Here is a 20,976-nt window from a genome sequence, read left to right as displayed (position 1 = left end):
ATTCTCCTGCCTCAGCCTCCTGAGTAGCTGGGATTATGGGCACGCACCACCATGCCCAGCTAATTTTTTGTATTTTTAGTAGAGACGGGGTTTCACCATGTTGACCAGGATGGTATTGATCTCTTGACCTCGTGATCCACCCGCCTCGGCCTCCCAAAGTGCTGGGATTACAGGCGTGAGCCACCGCGCCCGGCCTAATTACTTAAATCTTAAATGTTGTTCAAAACTATAATTTCAAAGAGAATATAAAAAATTATAAAATTCATGATAATTTGGTTACCCATAGGGCTGAATTATCCAATATCTATCTCAGGAGAATTTTACCTGGTAATTACCAGATATGGTCTCAAGCCCATTTTCTTCTAACAAATAAATGAAACCTAGGCCAGGCACAGTGGCTCATGCTTGTAATCCAAGCACTTTGGAAGGTTGAGGCAGGCAGATCACTTGAGGTCAGGAGTTGGAGACCAGCCTGGCTCAATGGTGAAACCCCTTCTCTACTAAAAATACAAAAATTAGCCGGGCGTGGTGGCCTGTGCCTTTATATGCATTAATTCATTTAATACTCACAATAAATATGTGAGCTAGGTATTATTATCATTTCATGAATGAAGAAACTTAAGCCCAGAGAATTTAGGCAACTTGCCCAAGTTGATACAGAGTGTGTTAAGTAATCTTTACAGAGATTAATCTGGTAAAAGTACTTATACTGCCTTAACCTTATAGAGACACAACAGTAGGGAGACCAGTGAGAAGATGTTCCCTAACATAAGCAAGAAGTAGGGGACATGACATAAAGTAGGTGTCAAATCCATGTTCCTGGATTTGCATTGGTGTCAGTAGGAATCTTTTTGCTCTTGTAATTGATTGGATTTAGCAACTAACTGAGCTGCCAAAGATTATTCAGGTTTGCATCTTGGATGACTACAGGAGTGGAATATACAATTTACATGTGAGAGGAGTATACATGGTGGGAGTAAGATCATGAGTCTAGTTCTGTACACATCTGAAATCTCTGTCATGTGGTAGTGATGGTATTATTGACTCACTGTGCTAAATAATTTTCAATGGGTGGCAAAGTTGACATAATCATCCAAATTCCCAGATTTCTTCCAAGGAATGATGTTTGATGATATTTTGCAAATATTTCAAAGTTAAAGTGCTCTGGTTTATGAAGCCCAGGAGACCAAAGCAAAGCTATGCTGAAACCTTATAATTTCTTCATTTTTTTCCCTTCAGTTCTATTCTGTTATATTCAGGAAATCATCCTAGACATATATGCCACCACTACATACCAAGACTGTTCCTCTATCTCTCTTCTTTCTTAATATCATTGGATTGCATGTAAATCCATCAAAAGGTTTCTTTATCCCATAAGCATGTAACCCTAGTCCTTTGAAGCCCACAAAAGTGTGATGTAGGAGCTGAGGGTTCTAATCTCTTTTTCTTATGCCTCATATACAATACATTTTTCAAAACTGCAAACTTCTTCCCCACAGCATAGGTGGGCAGGTCACACAAAAATAGGGGAAAATAAATGTAGTCTCTCCATGGTAGAGTTTCTGTTATTTCCAACTTCACTTCCTGCAACGCAAACATCATGCAAGACCCTGTGTGGAAACACATCCATGGGCAATGTGGCCCATCACCTACTGGGGCAAGACAGGGACTGGCCCTGCCTTGTGCCTCCTCAGGGAGTGTTATCAGCTGACACGGGAACAACGTTGTAGTTGCCTTGAGGAATGTGTCAGATAAGGTTCTTGTGTAATTTCCCGACTCTGAACAAGTGAACAAGCTGAGCTAAGTGTTTCCCTGGGCTTGGATCTGATTTCTCTGCACACACTCAAGCATGCTCAGAGACCACCCACACACTGGCGGAAAGTGGCTGGGCAAACCCTGCTTGTCTTAGTCTCTGCACGATCATGCCCTGTGTGCTTTGTTGTTTGGATATAAAAGGGAATTCAAGAGGAAAGAACACTCACCCACTTGATGGCTGATGAGGGTCCAGTTATGGGGAATTACACCCCTCTTTTGTTCCTCTGTTCTCCAATAGGATTAATTGGGACTTACACATTTTATAGCTCTGCCTAGAACACCCTCTTCTTCCTCCATTTGTCTAAATCCCAGTCTTCTGAGAAGTTCAGTCTGACCAGAGACCAGATTCCAACCTCCACTGAACTCTGAAAGCACATGCCCCATATCATTCTGCACCTACAAGCTCTTTTAGTTTCAGATCCAGAAGCTCTTTGTGGGAGGCAGTGGTAAACAGCATATGCCCTGGGATGATAAAATACTTGGGTATAAATCCCCACTCTACCATACCCTAACTGAGTGATTTTCGGCAAGTTACTTAGCTTCTCTGAGCCTCAGTTTCTTCAAATATGACATGGAAATAGTAAGTGTGGCCGCTTCCTACGATTTTTATGAGGAGGAAATAAGAAAGCCTTCACAGCAGCTGTCATGGTGCTTTGCATAGAAGAAAAATAAATTAAAAGCTAGCTCTATTATTCCCAATAAAAGCATTGATAACAAGAAAGCAGAAACTGTGCTGTGCGTAAGTGCCTAGGAATAATCATTCCTGCTTGTATCACTGTTTTTATGTCAGTGCTATTGTGGGAAGAAACACTGTTGTTAAGAATGTGGGCTCAGGCATCAGACGCTTAGATTCAAATTCTGACATCGCCCCACTAGGCTGTGTGCCTTTGTATATTACTTTCCCACTCAGTGCTTGGTATATTGTCACCTAGCTGAGTTGGGCATTCAGAAAATTGGCTTTTGGTAAATTTGCCTGCTTTCACTCTGAATGCCACACTAATAACCTTAGACTTTCTTTCTGTGGGCAATGGGGAATTTTAGTCTAGGGAATGAAGAGATCAGGTTTTTATTTTGTTTTGTTTTTTTGAGACAGAGTCTTACTCTGTCACCCATGCTGGAGTACAGTGGCATAATCTCAGCTCACTGCAATCTTTTTCTCTCAGGTTCAAGCAATTCCCCTGTCTCAGCCTCCTGAGTAGCTGGGATTACAGGTATTTGTCACCATGTCTGGCTAAGTTTTGTATTTTTAGTAGAGACAGGGTGCCACCACGTTGGCTAGGCTGGTCTCAAACTCCTGACCTTAGGTGATCCACCTGCCTCAGCCTCCCAAAGTGCTAGGATTATAGGTGTGAGCCACTGTGCCTGGCCAGTGATCAGGTTTTTATTTTAGAAAGATTATTTGGGTAGATTTCCAGCGGGGAGAACTGTACGTGGACAAGTATGAAGGTAGAAATATTAGTTTGAAGGTTAAGAATAGTATTAGATGATGAATATATGAGTGGAGACATGGAAAGACTTGGTGACAGACTGGCTCTGGAAGACAAGTGGAAGTTGGCAATGTTGCTGAAAGTTCTGCTTTAGGCTCTTGGGTATAATGTGGTGCCTTTAACATAAAGATCATATAATAGGCAAAAAAGGATTTGGGATATATGGAAATAATGAGTTAATAATTCATTTAGGATTCTATGAGACATCTAGAATAATGGGTCTGTCTGGTGTACAAAGTGAAATTCAGCAGGGAGATTGGGCAGGAGATATAAACAGGATGGTCATGGTGGAATCTTTAGCAGTGGAAGAGATCTCCCACAGAGAGCATGTCAGGAAGAAGAGCAGGGGCTGAGGGCATGACCACAGGGACCTTAAGGACGATTAGAGGAAAAAGAAGTCTTGGAGAAGTCAGAGAACTAGGAGAGAGTAAAGAGGAGTAGTGAGAGCTCAATGGAAGGAAGATGTTTCTCTAGGCACAAGGAAGCTGACTAAGCTGTTGACAAAGAGAGGTCAGGACAGATGGCTTAAAAATATCCACAGGATTTGACAAGTAGGAAATCAATGGTAATCTTAATGAGAGCAGTTTCATGGACAAAACAATCTGGCTTCTTGTCTGGTACCTAGCACACAGTAGGTACTCAATAAATACAAATTACTGAGTAGAGAATTGAAACTGAAACTGCAATAAAATGAGGGGGAAAAAAAACCCAACAGGCATAGAGAAGAAATTGTAGGTTAGTAAACAAATCTTTTATTATTTTTTAATAGAAATGCCATGAGAACATAAGCCCAGTTCGTCCCACCCCAGCAATAATTCTTACCTGGAGGGACCAGTCCATACAAGTGACCACTCGATGCTTGGACCAATGCTCATCATAGAACTGACGATTGAAAGAAAGATTGGCTCCAGCCTGAACATCCCTAGGAGGATTTAAACATCAGAGATAAATATGGGGATCTCTCTCTACACTGCTCATATTGAAACACTGATATGGCAAAAGCCTCCACACAATACTCTCTGAAGCCAAAACGTTAATCTAGACTGCACACCCTGATAAAAATTAATGAACTAAAGATGGTTATCTTTATGAAAAGCTCTTTCTAATCTGGCCCAAAAAGGGTTTCCACATATTGTTCCAAGACTGTTACGAAATGTCAGATTTGTTTCAAGTTCTCATCTTGACCAGTCCCAAGCTTTCTCCAACCCTGCTTCAGGCCAGAGCCTTTCAGGGAGAGCATCTCCCTGAAAGGCTCTGGCCTGGAGCAGCAGGGTTTATCAGAAATCTCTCGCTATCAAGGGAGCACAGCAAACTAGAGGATTCCTTGATATCGATATCACCTTATTTGTTCTTAGACCAGAAACGATACGTATGTTTTTATTTACTTGTAAATTCTGATAGGCTATAGCAGTAGCCTCCTCACTCAACAGTAAGTGATAATTTCTACCATGAGACAGGTGTGGTAGACAGTGGAGGATTCACCAGATATGTTCCAGATACCCTTCTGGCATGGACCAAAACAACATCTGAGTCTAGGAAGATTGCACTTTAGCCAGTGTTTACTTGGCTGACACTCCACTGGCCATAACAGCTGCTTCAAGGAACTCAGCGCTGGTTATGCAGCTGCTTCATGAGCTGAGTATTCAAATTGAGTAATGTTTGTTCTGGGCCAAGAACTATGGGATCTGCATAAAAAGCTGCCTAAGTTGCTTGGGCTTTGGTTCGGAAATTCTTTTACGCCCAAGATTCCTCTGTTCATTTGCTTCAACTGATGGCTTGAACCATGCATCACTTAACATATATGGCTCTTGTTCAGACTGGATGACCTGGCTTCTGAACAAGTTATTTGGTCTCTAATTAGTAAACTTAATATGACAGTTTTTTTTCTGTCAACACTTCCTCAGCTCCACCATTGCAAACTCAAGCAATATATATATCTGCATACACACACACACACACACACACACACACACACACACACACACACACAAGTTCTGCCAGTAGCCTAGGGTAATACTGAGCCAGGGACATAGAGGGGAATAGGACCAACAAAATCAAGTAAGTCAGAGAACAATGGCTTTTCAAAAGAAAACAAAGATTGCAGAATATGTATATTCAAACTATTGTTATCTCTTCAAGGTCGTCTAAAGATGCTGCCTACTGTTGAGAACATGTTCAGAACTCCTTTTTGAAATAGTTTTTTATGCCTCTGTTTCATTCCCTTGAGCATCCTCAATGATGATAAGACATTGTCCTTTAAGAATGTATTTGGATTTTAGAAATGGTAAAAAAAAAATCGGGTCTAATGAAAAAGGCAAGTGATACTACCTTCAAATATCATTCTTGGCCAAAAGAAATCTGTGGCTAAGCACAGGTATATTTATGTCATATAAGGCTCATAGAGTCCCTCCTGTTCTCCCCATGATGATGGTTGACGGTCACGGCTTTTTCCAACACCTATGCTATAGTCGTAGAGGAAGTCATTTAGGGACACTTGCTTTTATTGATTAGTTTTGTTTTGTCTGTAAATATATTCTTGCATATATTAATATGTTTCCTAAAGGGCATATACACATAGGCATACTTTTATGGTACCAAAAAGAGGAAACATTTTCCAGTCTCTATTCATCATCACCCACATCAGTTAACTTCTCCCATACCTCATGTTATTTTCTTCAGTTTCCTATTTGCTTAGACATCAGATCTGGTAGATACAACACAAATTTCCTTTGCTGCTTACAAGAATGTTTTCTTAAAGGATAATGCATGTGAGTCTGCCAGTCTCTATCACCTGGACTGTTCCCCAGATACCAAGCTGAAAAGCATTTCACAGAAACACGTGATAATTACAGGGAAGCTCTAAGCCAGAACATGTCACCAAGCCCACAGTTGAAGCTGTTCAGCAAGATCAATTGCAAAATTTCACCCTCCTCTGATTTCTTAATTTTAAATTTGCCTAGTCAGAACATAAATAAATTTAGAATTAACGGATAACTTACACTACATTTTAAAGAATGCACACAAGAGACTAACCCATCTTTTTCCTCTAACTCTCGGCCACTGTAGTCAAAAAAGATGTCGGAGTCTTCAGCCAGGGCTCTTTCAATTACCCGTATTGTCCGGTCAAAAAAGATGAGAAATTCCTCTGAATGAAGGATCTGCTGTTTTTCTTCCTCTGTCAGCTCCCTTGGAGGGGCTTTATTTATTTATTTTTTTGTAAAAGAGATTGTTAGGGAAGAAAAAAGGGACAATTAAAACTTATCAAGAGGAACCCAACTCTTGAGAGACACTGCTTATCAAAGGCATGACAAGATACAGTGAAACAAACCATTGTTAATATTGATTCTAAATTATTTATAAATTCACACCAAAGGCTTCCGCAGATGTCCCCACAAAAAGATAACATATTTGGTCTAATTATTATTTTGAAGAGTTGAAGAAGATTACAAATAAATATAGATTGATGTGTTTTTAGCAATCATTTCTAAATTTTTTTAACTTGAAAAACAGCTCAAATAGGGCATAATAGATAAATTTACAAAACTATGTATTTATATATGCTATTGTACTATTGTCAAGCTGGCAATATTAAACAATTAGGAACATTCTATAATGTGATCCACATAGTACCTTTCCTCTTTCTACTGAGTAAATTTGTAAATTCATTTTATTTTAAATGGTTAGTTGGTAAGGCTAACTGATTGTTATATAGATTATATTCAAAAGCAAAAATATATCCTTCCAAACCTGCTTTCACTCAAGGTCTTCTGCTTTTAGACAAACACATGGAACAAATAAATGCTTCTATAAAACAACCCAAAATTGTTTTTCTGCCTTACTTTGCTAGCATTATTAATCTTATCAAACTAAATTTAAAGATAAAAAATGAGACAAAGAGATCAAATAACTAGCAGTATGTTATAGTTTCTGAAAGTGAACTCACCTTAGAGTCAACATATGGTTACATAAATCATTCCTTCAGTTGCATGTTTTACATAAAGCTATAGGGAAGGGATTAGGAACTCTCCAGACTGGAAAACCCTCAAGGGCAGAAACTGCCAGCTGAACCTTTGTGGTTCTTCAGGAACCCCAGTTCAACTCTGGTGGAACGAGCCTTCAATAAAATATTCATTAGTTACTCTTTCAGTGGTACAGAAGCTCCTGAAGTTAAACTTACAGGAGAGTAGTGCATTACAATCACAGGTGGAGCCTCTGATGGAATCACTCACCCACAGGTTTTCCCAAGCACTACCACAGCCATCCTAATAACCAGATTGATTTCTACCTGGCCACATCATCAGAAGAATCTTTTAGGTACTATCACCTGTAGCATAATGTTTTATGAAAGTGCTACATAATTTGATTAATTGTATCCTGAAGCCTAAGAAACCTGTAGTGCCAAAAAGCCCTTCTACTGAGTCATGGCAGTGGATCCAATGTTCATAGTATCTCCCTCTTTCTAACCACCCCTTCCCTGCCCCAGACCATGATGCAGGATGTCTGGAGAAACTTGAGAACCTCTATTCGTACAAGAAACTAGAATGACTCTGATGTAGTTGTTTCATACCTTAAGAAATGCTCTCCAGAAATATTAGGGCAACATGTGATTCATCTACTATAGTAGAAGGCTTTCTCCTAACATAGTCCACTCCGTAGTTTCCAACAGCCCTAAATATAATTAGAAATATTTCTTTGCTGCCTAAGTCTCCAGAGCCCTAAATATTCCAGTGTGTACTGGGACTTTCCAAGGACCCCCATCAACTTCTACTGAGCAGTGCTGCCAAGACATTAGTTTTTTAAATGGTGAATCAGGCAATGTTCACACTCAGAGTTTGGCTAGGTAGTGAGGAAAGAGGTGGAGGTCACAAGTAACATAAAGAACTCTATGAAGCCAACCTGGAATCAAGCACCCTGCCATATGCTAACTTTGATTATTTAATCAATGCATTGAAGCTCTCTGGGCAGCAGTTTTGTCTATGAAATGGAGATGATACCTAAACTTTAAGTCTGGTTTAAGGATTAAAGATAAATCTGCTGGGCTTCGATAATTAGTAATTAAGTAGTAATTTATTAGTCTGCTTTCTAAAACTATAAATGAGACATTTGAGTTATTTCACTCCAGAATATAATAAATCTACAAAATGAAACTAGGCAAAAGGGAAAAAACGCTACAAAATGATAGGTCCATTTTGTTTTGGTTAGTATTGTTAAGTAAATTAATAAACCTGAACTTAACAAGAATACTATGGCCAAGAAGAATGTCTTATTTAAAAAGACTCACTTGGCCATGGTCACTGTTAATAGATGACTTGAAACACACTTGAAATTAAAGATGTAGGAATTATTCTCCTTTATTTCTTTTTTATGATAGTAAAAAATCTTTCTAGTCTCTGTTTATCTTTTTGAGCCAATTCTATTTCACCTGTATCTTTCCTTACAGGTCCATTACCTTGAATAAAAAATGGTATCTATGTAATTTTCTGTAATTTATTTTTTTTCCTGTAGCTTATTGTCACTTTGATCTCAGCTTTCAAGACACACAACTTCTTCTCTAACAGAAACATAAATGGCTGATCAAAGTGTAACATTGAGAGGCCAAGTTCAGGTAGGTGGAGCACTAGCCTCTCCAGATACTATGTTTGACAATACAATATTTGGCTTGAAATTAAAAAGCTACTGAAGTAAACAAAAGATATATTTTATATTAAGCTTTGATGTCTAACAGGGATCAAATGACATGATTTCTTAGCAGAAAATAATCAGATGCATGTGCAGATGAGCACTTTTTAAAAATCATAAACAATATTCAACTTAGTTAAATAGGGCCACAGTAATTTTCGATTAAATAAATGAAACCTCCCATACTTAAAGAACTTTAAATTGATAAGTGTTGTTACAATATAATTAAAACATAACAGAGCATCCAGGAACCACAACCAAAGGGCGTATTCAGAGATAACCTCTCCAGACATCATATTTCATGAAAGAAAATTGGTTGATTAATGGAATCCACAAAGTTCAAAATACAGGAATAAACAAATAGAATCAGAATTGTTTTATTCCAAGATAGACCCTAAATTCTCCCTGAAGTGTCTGTTTCTACAGCTTTTTCCTATCCCTGGAACCTAATAAATTATTTTAAACAAGTTCATGGTATTAAGAAGGTAAGAATTTAACAGCAAAGGACATACCAAAACAAAACGTGGGCATGGATATTAGTTTTTCTCATAAATTAAGCAGAAAATATTATTATAGCAGATTTTTTCTTTGTTTTCACAACACAAAACACGGAGTGTTTCTGCCAAAAAGTGACAGCTAACAATACTTGGTGCATTTACAGAGCGCTTTAAGAAAAAGTAGATTCTGCTTTATGAAAAGTAGAATGCATGGATATGACTTACATATAATCCAAATGATAAGAAAATTTTCAAATTCACCAAAATTTAACCAAACAATTATATTGAGCTTGAATAAGATATACAAAAGAAATTTTACTGAATACCTAAAATTCAGAAGACAGACTAATCCATGAACTTGTGGCCTGCAAAATTAAAATCTAATATAAATGTCATTGAGGGTCCACTTTTTATTGTAGAAATATTAATTTTTCTTAGTTTTTTATATATAAAAATACTTTCAAATGTTTCTTTCAAGCATGATTGTATCTCATTTCTTATGTTTTATTGACCTTTCCTGGTACCCTCAATGTATACTTTGTCATTCTCTTTAATTAATTTACACTACTTTAAACTATATCTTTTGGGTTCTAGCCTTCTGGTGATTTTTTTTTTCCTCTATAAAAATGTACATTTCACAATGAATTTCACAACTTATACTGAGTTTTTTAGTATCTCATTCTATGTTAAGAGTTATTTTAAAAATATCTACTACAAATACGTCTTGACTTGTTTCAGCGATGTGGCTTTAAATTTCAATAAGATTATTTAAAAATATTTTTCAAGAATATCTAAGGAATAAAAAATAAATAAACCCATATAGCCAGGAAAAGCATTAGATTAAATAAGGACAGTGGCTCTCATGGGAATTTTACAGTGAAATCAGTTCATAAACAGCAGCAAGGAAACCAAACCAAACTAAAAGCGAAGGATATCTTTCTCTGAAGTCAGTGTGAGGTTTATGAGTTCATTTGTATTTACAAAAGAGTTTCCCAGTTGCATTGTTTTGAATTTCTAAACATGAAGATACAAGGACACTGACATATAGAAGTTTTCTAAACTTTGATCATAAGATGAAATATATCTGCTCTTTTCCTATTCTATTGCAGAAAAAATTAAACAGTAACAAGTCAAAACTGTATTTCTTTACTGTTTAATGCATTTTGATGTCACATGGGCAAAAATGTCAAAAGTTAGTGAGTGCTGATTGTTTTCCCCATGTCCCCCTCACCACTTTATTCCTTTTCACTGCAAAAACAAAAAGCCAGATTTCTCAAAAATGTGTTCCCTGGTTTGAAGCTGTGTATGTCAAGTTTCAGCCCAGAGCAAATTTTTATGGCTGAGTAATAAATCCCTGAAACGCAGGGTTCATAATGGAAGTGCTGACACAGCCCTAACTACTCTGCAGTCGTGTGAATGGCGCCACGATTATATCTGCTAGAGATTCTTTCGAATGTTTGTAAAATAATGTCTTGCTTAAAAAAAAAAAAAAAGCCAGAGTTTGATGCCAACATAAACATGCTTTTAACCCATTATGTGCTAATTTGCAGAAAAGCCATTAATGGAGAATAAAGCACACAGTGCAGCAGGAACAGGAAACGTTCTTTCAAACTTCTTTTGGACTTTTAACATGACTTTAATCAATTCCATGAAGCATGAGTAACAGTTAAAACTGAAGGGTGTTTTCACTTGGAACTTAAGAAGGAGGTTGCTTTGCTTTGCTGGAGAAGATGATTTGGAGATTAGGGCTGGGGTGGTGGTGATGAGGAATCCATGCCAAGACACACAAAATATACCCTGGCTCTTTATCACCAGGTATATTTTAAGAATATTTTGCAAATAGTAAAGGAGTACTTTAATAGAGCCTGACTTATTTTGTCCCTCACTGCACCTGTAATCATGATATTCTATTCACCAACTTTTTTTTAAAAAAAGGATGTTTTTAGTATAAGTTTAAATGTGAGATCTCTTCCATCAAATTCATTTGGACTCTCAGAAAGAGTAAGCGTTGTGTCTTCTGTGGATGCCACTGCTAAAATTCTGAATCTTCTCCTAAGACTTACTCATACCCTTATTGAACTTCTCAATGCCTGACACCTGGCACAGTAACAGAAATAAGACCCTTAACAATAGTTCTCCAACGAGTTTAAAGGACTTTGCTTGCATCTCTATTGGTATTTCCACATTCTTTTAAATGTACTAGCTGGGGCCCCTGTAACCATGTCATTTCAAAGCTATGGGCTACGGCAAAGCTGAGTACAGAGAGCTGGGGCTCCCAAGGGCATCCATCTCACCAGGGTAGAAACCAGTTATAGACCCAGGCACTGCAAGGCAAGACTACTAATGATAATTTAGCAAGCTTTTATGTAACACTTACTTTGTGCCAAGTACTGTTCCATACTAGCCCTGTTTAATTTTTTAAAAACCTCAGGAGGAAAAAAAAAAAAAAACCTCAGAAGGTACATATTATCTCTGTTTGCCAGATGGGGAAACTGACGCAAGAAAAGGTTAAATAACTCAGTCTGTAGCGATCACTCAGCTAATAACTGACGGAGACAAGATTTGATCCCAGGTAGTCTGGCTCCAGAGGCTGTACTTTTTCATTACTATCTTGCACTGGCTTTTAGATACCTGAGATTGCAAAAAAGCAGCCAAAACTAAAACACACACATGCCAACCCACACTCACACACACTTCAAATAAGCCTCACTATAAAGTGATTCTTAATAATTTGTAAAAATGGTCTCATTTAAGTCCATATGATGTGGATATCATTTGTAATAGGTATTTGGGCTACTATAATTTTCTCATGACAGCACAAGGTGTTGAAGTGAGTACATGGGATCAATATGTATTAATTCCTACAAAAGTCCCCAGTGCTGAACATCTGCCACACTGTGCCAGAGCCACAACTATCTTTAAAATTTACAAATCAAATGAGCTTCTAATCAGAGTTATATCAATCTATACCTGGAACACTCAGTGAGAAATATGGAAGAAGCTTTTTAATCTACACTCAGTTCTCAGGTCCCACTCTCCATTTGTCAGCAAGTAAGACACACTCAAAATTCTCTTCTGTCTCCATGGGCTGAGAATCCCAAAGTAATCCAAAGCTGGGTGTGTAAGAAAATGTCATCTGTAGTATTTCCTGTCCCTCTTTTTCTTTTCTTTTTTCTTTCTTTCTTCTTATAGACACAGTGCTATCATGAGGAGGGCAACAGGGTGAAATGTACGGGCTTTGGATTCGACTCTAAATCTTGGCTCATGTGCTTGTACATTATATGTCCTTGGATAAGTTTTTAGACTTCTTTCTTCGTAGTTCTCTGCCTATAAAATAGGGGTAATAATATTATCTGCTTCAAAATGATGTTGTAAGGAGTGAATAATATCTGTGGAGTGCTTAGAAAACAGCCAAGTGCATAGTGAGTCCTTAATAAATATTAGTCATTATTATTACCAGAACATGTAAGAGGTTGCTCCCCCTTATACAGGCAGACTTGCAGAAGAAAAATTTTAATAGCAGAATTAATAGCAATGATCACTATTAATGTTTCACGTAGATCACAAGAAAACACTTCAAAATTTATTGACAAAACAATTATATCTAGTCCTTTGCTTTACTGTTATCATTGGGAATGTATGGTGGTGTGACAAGATAACATGACAGCTGATGACAAGTGTTTTCTTTTATCACTATTTAGTAATAATTATACTAGAATTGTAACTAGAATTGTTACTGAAATTGTGGACGTTTTGCACTTTATTTGCATCTATCAGTCAAGAAAGAAACGACTTTTTCTTTGGAGATTACAGTTTATGTTGCTAAATGTAACGTATTAAACAACCATAGAAAATATTCCATATAGAGGATATAAATTATATTTTTACTTAGCTCTATAGTCTTTTGGTAAAAGCAAATAAAACAATTACTTTACTTATTTTTGACAACATACCTTCCTTCACCTCCTGTTTTTTGTCTTGATTTTCCAGTTCTGAGTCCTGGCCAACTTTAGGTTCCACCATTTCCTCATCTTCCTCATCCTCTAGAAAAAAGAAAGAGAAAAATACAATATTTTCTTTCCTCAAAATCAAAGTCTTTGGTTGACAGTGGGAGGTAGGGGTAAAGTGTAAAGTTCTAATCATTTAAGGCAACATCTAAGTACATCAGTCCACAATGAATGCCCAAGATTAAATGTTCATGAATTTATGAATAAATTATCTCCAAAAGGGGCCTCTTTGAAAATTTCCCCAAGCTGCTGAGAAAACCATGCTCAGTGGACACCTGTACATCCAGCTCCAGGCCCTCACCACGTGGGATGTCTTGGAATTGCCTCCCTGACCTCTGAAGCTTCTTCGAGGATGGCCCAGGAACAGATTTTAAAATGTTTCCACCTGGAGCACATTTTCCACTGGGAACACCTGTTGTACAGATGACTCATTTCCAATTTAATTCTTACTAAATTAATTTGTTTTTGACCTACAGGAAAGGGTTAAATACAGGTCTGACCCCAGGTCAAATGCCACTGGCAAGTAAACAACAAGGGGAAGGGCCCCAAAGTCAATGCCATTGGTCTGGGAGAAAACAACCCGAAATGGTATTTACACATTCAGAGCAGTTCATGCATTAATGTGAATTTAATGAGACTAACAAGTCGACTGAGTTGGCTACCCCTGCCAGATGTTAGAGTGCCCTTCCTGCCCTATGCAAATGTGTGCTCATTTTTCCTCTCTCTCAACTTGCCTCTCCTAGAGGCCCCTTCCATTACAGAGTGTTTGAAAGCATCAGACACAATGCAGAAGGTTTAGAAGAGAGTCAAGATGTCACAAGAAAATCCAGATTATAGAAACGTAAATAATATAACAAATTAAAATTTGCTTTCAATCTTTAAATACAGTATTGTACTTCATGTAGGTTATTGACTTCATTGGTCCAAATAGAGTTGAAAGGAAATGACTTTGCTTCTTCTTCTACCCCATATATTTATTAATTCAACAAATATTTATAGAACTTTTATAAAATCTCAAGGTCTGTGGATAGTCCCATTTCTATCCCAATAAATCCTGATATTTATCAACTCAAAATTTCTGTACCAACCACTTAGAATACATTATAAATGCATACTTAAATGCTCAAATGAAGTATATCCTGAAAAGCAACTTACAAAATTCTAACTAATATTAAGTAAGTGATTTGTGGAAGGGATATCAATTTTAAAAATATAGGTATCTAAAGTATAGCATTGCAATTTAGATATTAGCATTTTTAAAATATGAATTTTAATTGAAATATCATACTCTATAGGGATGCAGGGAGACTGTGGAGCCAAGCTCACTACTTTATATATAATCACACTATGCATATGTAAGAAAGAATGTAAAACATTTTAAAGAACTGTCATTTATTATTCACACATATCTCTGAGGTCACATTTATGAGATGAAAAGCCACACTTAAAATTTTGAAAAGAACACTGTGACCCAGACTTTTAAACAAATAAATCTTTAAAAAGTTAAGTTATAAATAGCATATCTATGTCCTTATCCATATGTGAATACATTAATGCTATCTCTTCACACACACACACACACACACACACACACACACACACACAATTCCACTTGGAAAGTCCTTAGCAAAATATCCATCTTGATATGATGTATCTTCCTAACCCAAGGACTAAACATAAAGTCCAGTGAGGAACTAGATCGAGAGAAGCTTCCTCTTTCGGTGATCCTTGGATGAAGAGGCAGTTTTCAGCTGCTTTATTATTTCAGTGGCTTTATTTCTGAACCTTCTGGAGACATTTCTTTAACAGATTCAGCAGCCACACCCTGATACTTATTAAGTACAGGGCATTATCTGCTGTATTTTCAACAACAAAAAATGGTGATGAGGCCAGGGCTTATCACCTGTGTCCCCAAAATTGAACTGTGTCCTCAAAATTCGTATGTTGAAGTAATAAACTCCAGTACCTCAGAATGTGGCCTTATTTGAAAATAGGGTCACTGCAGATATAATTAGTTCAAATGAAGTTATAATGGTGTAGGGCACCTAATCCAATATGACTGGTGCCATTATAAAAAGAGGAAAATGGATGCAGACACACACACACATAGGAAAAACATCATGGGGAGATGAAGGCAAAGATAGACCTGATGCTTTTACAAGCCAAGGAACACTGAAGAGTGCCAGCAAACCACTCAAAGTTAGGAGAACAGATTCCTCCTCACAGTCCTCAGAAGGAACCAAGCCCACAGACTTCTTGATCTCAGATCCTAGCCTCCAGAACTGTGAAGCATTAAATTTCTGTTGTTTAAACAGCCAGTTTGTGGCACTTTGTTATGGCAGCACTAGAAAACTAATAAAGCCGGTAAGTGCATTTCCTTCTATAATCATACAATCTAGTAGAAGGGATACAGTAGATGTTCAATAATACTTAAGGCAGTCATGAGTGCATCACTTGTATAATCTAATTTATGTATCAGAACTTAGTACGATTAGCCCAGTTTTGCAGATGAGGAGACAATAATTACCCCCAAAGGAATTGCAACCACATCCCACTTCAAGTTCTGTCTGGCTCTGCCTGTTTTGGGGTCTGTGATCTTTAACCACTACACAAACTGCCTCCTGAACCACAGCATGATGTGAAATAGAAACGCCATGGAGAAAGGACAAAAATACAAGCAGCTGCAATGTTCTGTTGCAAGGTGAGGAGGCTTTGCAGGGGCTTTTTGAGGTAGACTTGCATGGCCTCAACATGGATAGTTCTTCCACTTTCAGGAGGTGAGCAAATACAAGTTTTAGCTGAGATGTTAGGTTTCACACCCTTGAGAGCTGCACATATGGATTATTTTATTTATCAAGAATATATATGCTACAACCACATTGTTCTAATTTTCATTCTGGAATTCACTGCTTTGAGACCTGGCCGGCAATCCTTAATATGAAGCGTTAATTCCCCCAGCCAGAAAGATTCACAGCTTGGGTGAGAGCAGCACCCCGAGGGAAGTATTTGATCGTGTTCCGGGCTGGAGTCCACCACTTGCTGGCCCCTGGGTTTTATCCAATTTGTGGGAACTCTCTGAGCCCCCATTTCCTCATCTGGTGGAATGGAATAATAATCCTTCCTTGAAACACATTGTTGTTGTAAGAATGACTAAATAAAATAACCAATGCAAAATTGCTTTTTAAACCATAAATTCTCAGAAGAGTCAAGGTCATTGGGAACATACTTAAGCAGAAATCTTCAAAACGAACGTTGCCTTAGATTCTAACAAATATTGACTGAGCACTTACTATGTGCCAGGTGCCAGGCACTCACCAGGGAACAAGACAAACAAAATAATCTCTGTGCTCATGGAGCTTCCATTCCAGTGGAAAGAAACCACAAACAAATAAGAAAACAAAATATATATTGTATCAGACAAGTGCTATGGGGGAAAGGACAAAATAGGAAAGAGAGTTTAGGCATTCTGGTCAAAGTGGGAGAGTCTCAATTTAAAACAGAGGCCCCCAAAGGCCACACAGAGGTGACATGTGAGCAAAAACTTAAAGGAGTTAGAGGAGGGAGTTGTGTGAAGACCTTGGGGAAAATAAGACTAATCAATCCATGGACCCAAGGGGAGTAATGGATCAAGGTCTGGATTCACTGATAACTAGTTCTTCTGACTATAGATGATAATTGTGCTTTCATTAGAGCCACCTAGCTCCTGCACTTACATCCTCTAGTTCTTAAAACTGAAAGCAGTTTTACCAAATGACTGAATTAGTCAGCTTTAAATAGTAACAAATTCTCATCTTTCACAGCTCTAAGGGTATTTATTTTAAACATTAATTCTCAGAAGAGTCAAAAAAGAAACATCGTGACCAAAAGTGCCACTATGAGCTTATTGGAAAAATATTATTCTGTGATGTGCTTGGCTATAAAAAGGTCTAGTTTGTGATACAATGTCTAGGTTTATGCATAGAAGCATGTGAGGAAATAGCAGGTTATCTAATTCCTTAAATGGAAAATCCTTCCCCAGAGAATATGTTTTCAATCAGTCTAAAAAACACACACACAACAAATATGTATTATGTTTGTAGTATGTACAGAGTCCCATAATGAGAAACTGTGAATAACAGAGAAATTTAAAAAATAGTACCTGCCCTTTTAAAGTGGCTACAAACCAGTTGTAGGTATTAATTTTTAGTGGCCACAGAATTCTTTGTCTAACAGCTTTTTAAAGACATAAAGTAAGTGTTTCAGTGAATTTGCTAAGGAAATAAAACACGAGAGACTGGTTTGTTTCTCTGCATACTGATATGTTTGCCTTGCTCAGCAAAGAAAGTATATTTTTCTTTAAGACTCTGGTTTCCTTTCTGGTGCAATTGGAATTACTTCTGTTGAAACCATTTTCAAAACAGTTAAATAACTTTAAAGAAAGGGATTTATGGAGACCTGCTGTAGACCACTGATATATGAGTTGTGCCACTAGTTCATACCTAGTTACATTTCCTTTGAGATTGGAGGGAAAAAAATTACCACCCATGTATGGTTTCCTGCATCCAGGTCCACACAAGAAATTAAACTAGTGGCAGAAGTTAATTACCTGTCAGTCCAAAGGGCTAATTTCTAAACAATGACATCTTTTAGACACATTATTTTATTTCACACCCATATTCTGCCGTCTCCAGGTGCCACATTCATTCCCCCTGGTTGGAAAAATCTTTGATAACCACTGTCCTCTTCCCTTAAGATTTTCAGAAGTCTAAGAATGAGTAACTACATATTATGTAGCAATAATTGCATATTACGCAGCACAGATAACACACTCAGCACGAGGCTTGACCCTTTGCCTGAGCTCCAGAAGAGTTCGTTTCCTCCCCTAGTCCATGGTTCTGAATGAAGCCGATGTAGACAGTTTTAGTATGCTGCAGTCCTCTGCTTGCTGACTTGTTCTGACAGCCTTATGGATGTGAGGTATTTGAAAGGGAGTGCAGTGGAATACTTGTCAGTGTTTGGCAATATAGTATAATAGCAAAACCCCTTTTCATCTGGGGCATATTCCCTTTGCAATGATTCTGGATAGGTGACGTGCTGGATCCTACTTTCCTCTCTTGAAGCCCAAGGGAAGAGAGTTTCCTGCTATTAATTTCCTGGTGGCCAGGACACAGAGAGAATCTGGGGATTCAGACTGGTTGCTTCTAACTCAGGCTTTGTCTTTGGATCCTTGGAGTCAAAGCTGAGAAAAAAATTAGGGTTTATTCTGGGGCAAAGAGCAGTAGCAGCAGTGATGCCCAACATCCTGGCAAGATTGTTCCAGAGGCCCAGTGCTCCAGAGTTCCCTTGGTCCCCATGCTTTTTCAAACCTGTTCCTTCTGCCTCCTGTTGATTCTGTGAGTACCAGACTTCCTTCCAATAAATCCCACTAAAGGTGGTGTCAGCACCAGATTTTGTTCCAGTAAGTGCCACTGGATATGATGCCTGCTGCATGCAACCAGAACCCTCAGTGACACAAGGCGACCCTCTGTGAAGAGAGGGGCTTGTGTTTTATGAGGCCACTGGGTTCTTACTTTCCCTAACCCTCTTAGGGCTTGCAAAACCTCAGGATAAGAGGATCTGAGCTCCCGCCAGAGCCCTTGCTGCTCTGCTCCTGACATTTCATGAGAGGACTATGGCTCCTCCATCTGACACATCGGTAAGACCGCTAAGGCTGGCTCGGGTGGAGAGTGAAGGCAGGGAGTGGAAAGGGCCATTTCACTCCATCCTTCTCAGCTCCAAAGGGCATCCTGCTGCTGTCCAGAGTGGGAGGCACAAAGCAATTACCACATGACTTTGTAATGAATGGGCCAACGACTGCAAGATACACAATTATTTTATATACCGCTGAGAAAGACGATTACTGCTATTAAACTATAACACATCATCAATTTTAATGTGAAAATTGTGAATGTTAGAAATGATCAAATATGTTGTGGCTTATGAAATGAATAGAAACAAGCTTCCAAGATGTAAACTGGCAAGGACACAGAGGCAATTCTAAATCAGCTTACTACTGTACTATTATTAGAGAATAGACTTGGAGAGATATAAAGACCTGAGTTTTTTCTGTTTTGTTTGTTTGTTTGTGTGTCTGTGTGTGTGTGTGTGTGTGTGTGTGTGTATGTATGTGTGTGTGTGTTTTGAATGTGTTCTTCTCAACTTAAGAACAAATGCCCTAGCCACTTTTACATAATTCCATGTATGGATATTCAGATGGTGATTCTTCTTATAACATATTTTAAAATTTTTAATAGAAAAAGACTTACCCCTTCAAGTTCTATTAAAGTTTTTAAAAAAAATATTTGAAGATATGCTTTGCAGCTCTGACTTTGGGCTCATCTTTTCTAATATTATATGCCCACTCTGGTTAACACTTACATCTACATCTTCCACTATCACCTACAAATTGATGTCTCCAGCCAAGATATCCCTTCTGGGCTCCAGACTCTGTAGTGGACACTCCAATGTGATTGTCTCATAAGCACATCACATTTGACATGTCCACAGCAGAGTTCCAACCTTCTGCTTAATGGTGCCACTGTTCACATGGAATCCCAGCTGGATACCTGAGCACCACCCTCAACTCCCCTTTTCCTTCAGGGACTACTCCATTCAAGACAGATACCCCATTCAGGACCCCATTCAGGGGTCTCAGTCCTGTCAATTCCACCTCCAGCATCTGTCTTGAATCCACCTCTGTCTTTACAACCCTTTACAATGCAGCGCCAGCAGCCTTAGCTCTTCCTCTAAAACAGATTCGTGAATCCCCTCCATTGTTCTGCCACCCACCATATACATATCTGTATGATAACACATCTCATACCATGTAAAATTAGTTTTTTGCATCTATCTCTACAACCAGACTAAATGTCCCTCAAAGACCTACTCTTCTTAGTATTATCAACATTAAGTACTGAGACTAGTAATATCAAAACAGGAAACTATTCTGGAAATTAGTAATGGCACTACATTACATGAGGCCTTGAATGGTGAAACAAGAAGTGTGAACTTCTTCCTAGAGATCAGTAGCCCATTTTAAATAAACATTAATCATATTCAGTTCATAGATATTATTAATAATTTCAAAACAAATCTAAGGCACTGGATGCTAAATATAGCTTTGAAGCCACTTTGTGTAGATTCTGATATATCTCTCTGGGGATGGCTTGACCCTCAGTGAAAATTATTTCTGTCAATCTAATCTTCAGAGAAATTGGAGGTTTAAAAAACGAGTCGAGTTCTGATTTTGTTTAAGAATATGGCAGCAATGTAGAGGCTGCAGGAGCAGGAGCAAGACTGAAGCCAGGGCACAGTAAGAAGGTAGGTCATAGCTATAGTCCAAGCTGCAGTTAAGAACCTGACCTTGGCTGGCACAGTTGCCAGTGGGTGTGATGAATCAGACTGTGAATTTAGACATGTATTTGTACAGCAGACAGTGAGAGCTCTTGCACAGAACTCACTCAAGTCACCCTA

The 20,976-nt window shown here is 38.1% G+C and overlaps 1 protein-coding gene across 6 annotated transcripts in view; it reads right to left on the bottom strand.

Moving 5' to 3' along the window:
* DYNC1I1 (dynein cytoplasmic 1 intermediate chain 1) overlaps window positions 1-20,976 on the bottom strand; it is a 314,653-nt gene that overhangs the window by 109,328 nt on the left and 184,349 nt on the right. For all 6 annotated transcript variants that reach the window (XM_017525159.2, XM_037737288.1, XM_017525163.2 and 3 more), the window contains 3 exons: window positions 13,432-13,521; window positions 6,336-6,498; window positions 4,125-4,224 (listed from right to left, as the gene is read on the bottom strand). In XM_017525159.2, coding sequence (XP_017380648.1) covers window positions 4,125-4,224; window positions 6,336-6,498; window positions 13,432-13,521 — 353 coding nt within the window. The remainder of the gene's footprint in view (window positions 1-4,124; window positions 4,225-6,335; window positions 6,499-13,431; window positions 13,522-20,976) is intronic.

The sequence above is a fragment of the Cebus imitator genome, unplaced genomic scaffold, assembly GCF_001604975.1.
Source record: "Cebus imitator isolate Cc_AM_T3 unplaced genomic scaffold, Cebus_imitator-1.0 Scaffold37, whole genome shotgun sequence".
Classification (NCBI taxonomy): Eukaryota; Metazoa; Chordata; class Mammalia; order Primates; family Cebidae; genus Cebus; species Cebus imitator.
This window is presented reverse-complemented; position numbering and strand designations above follow the sequence as displayed.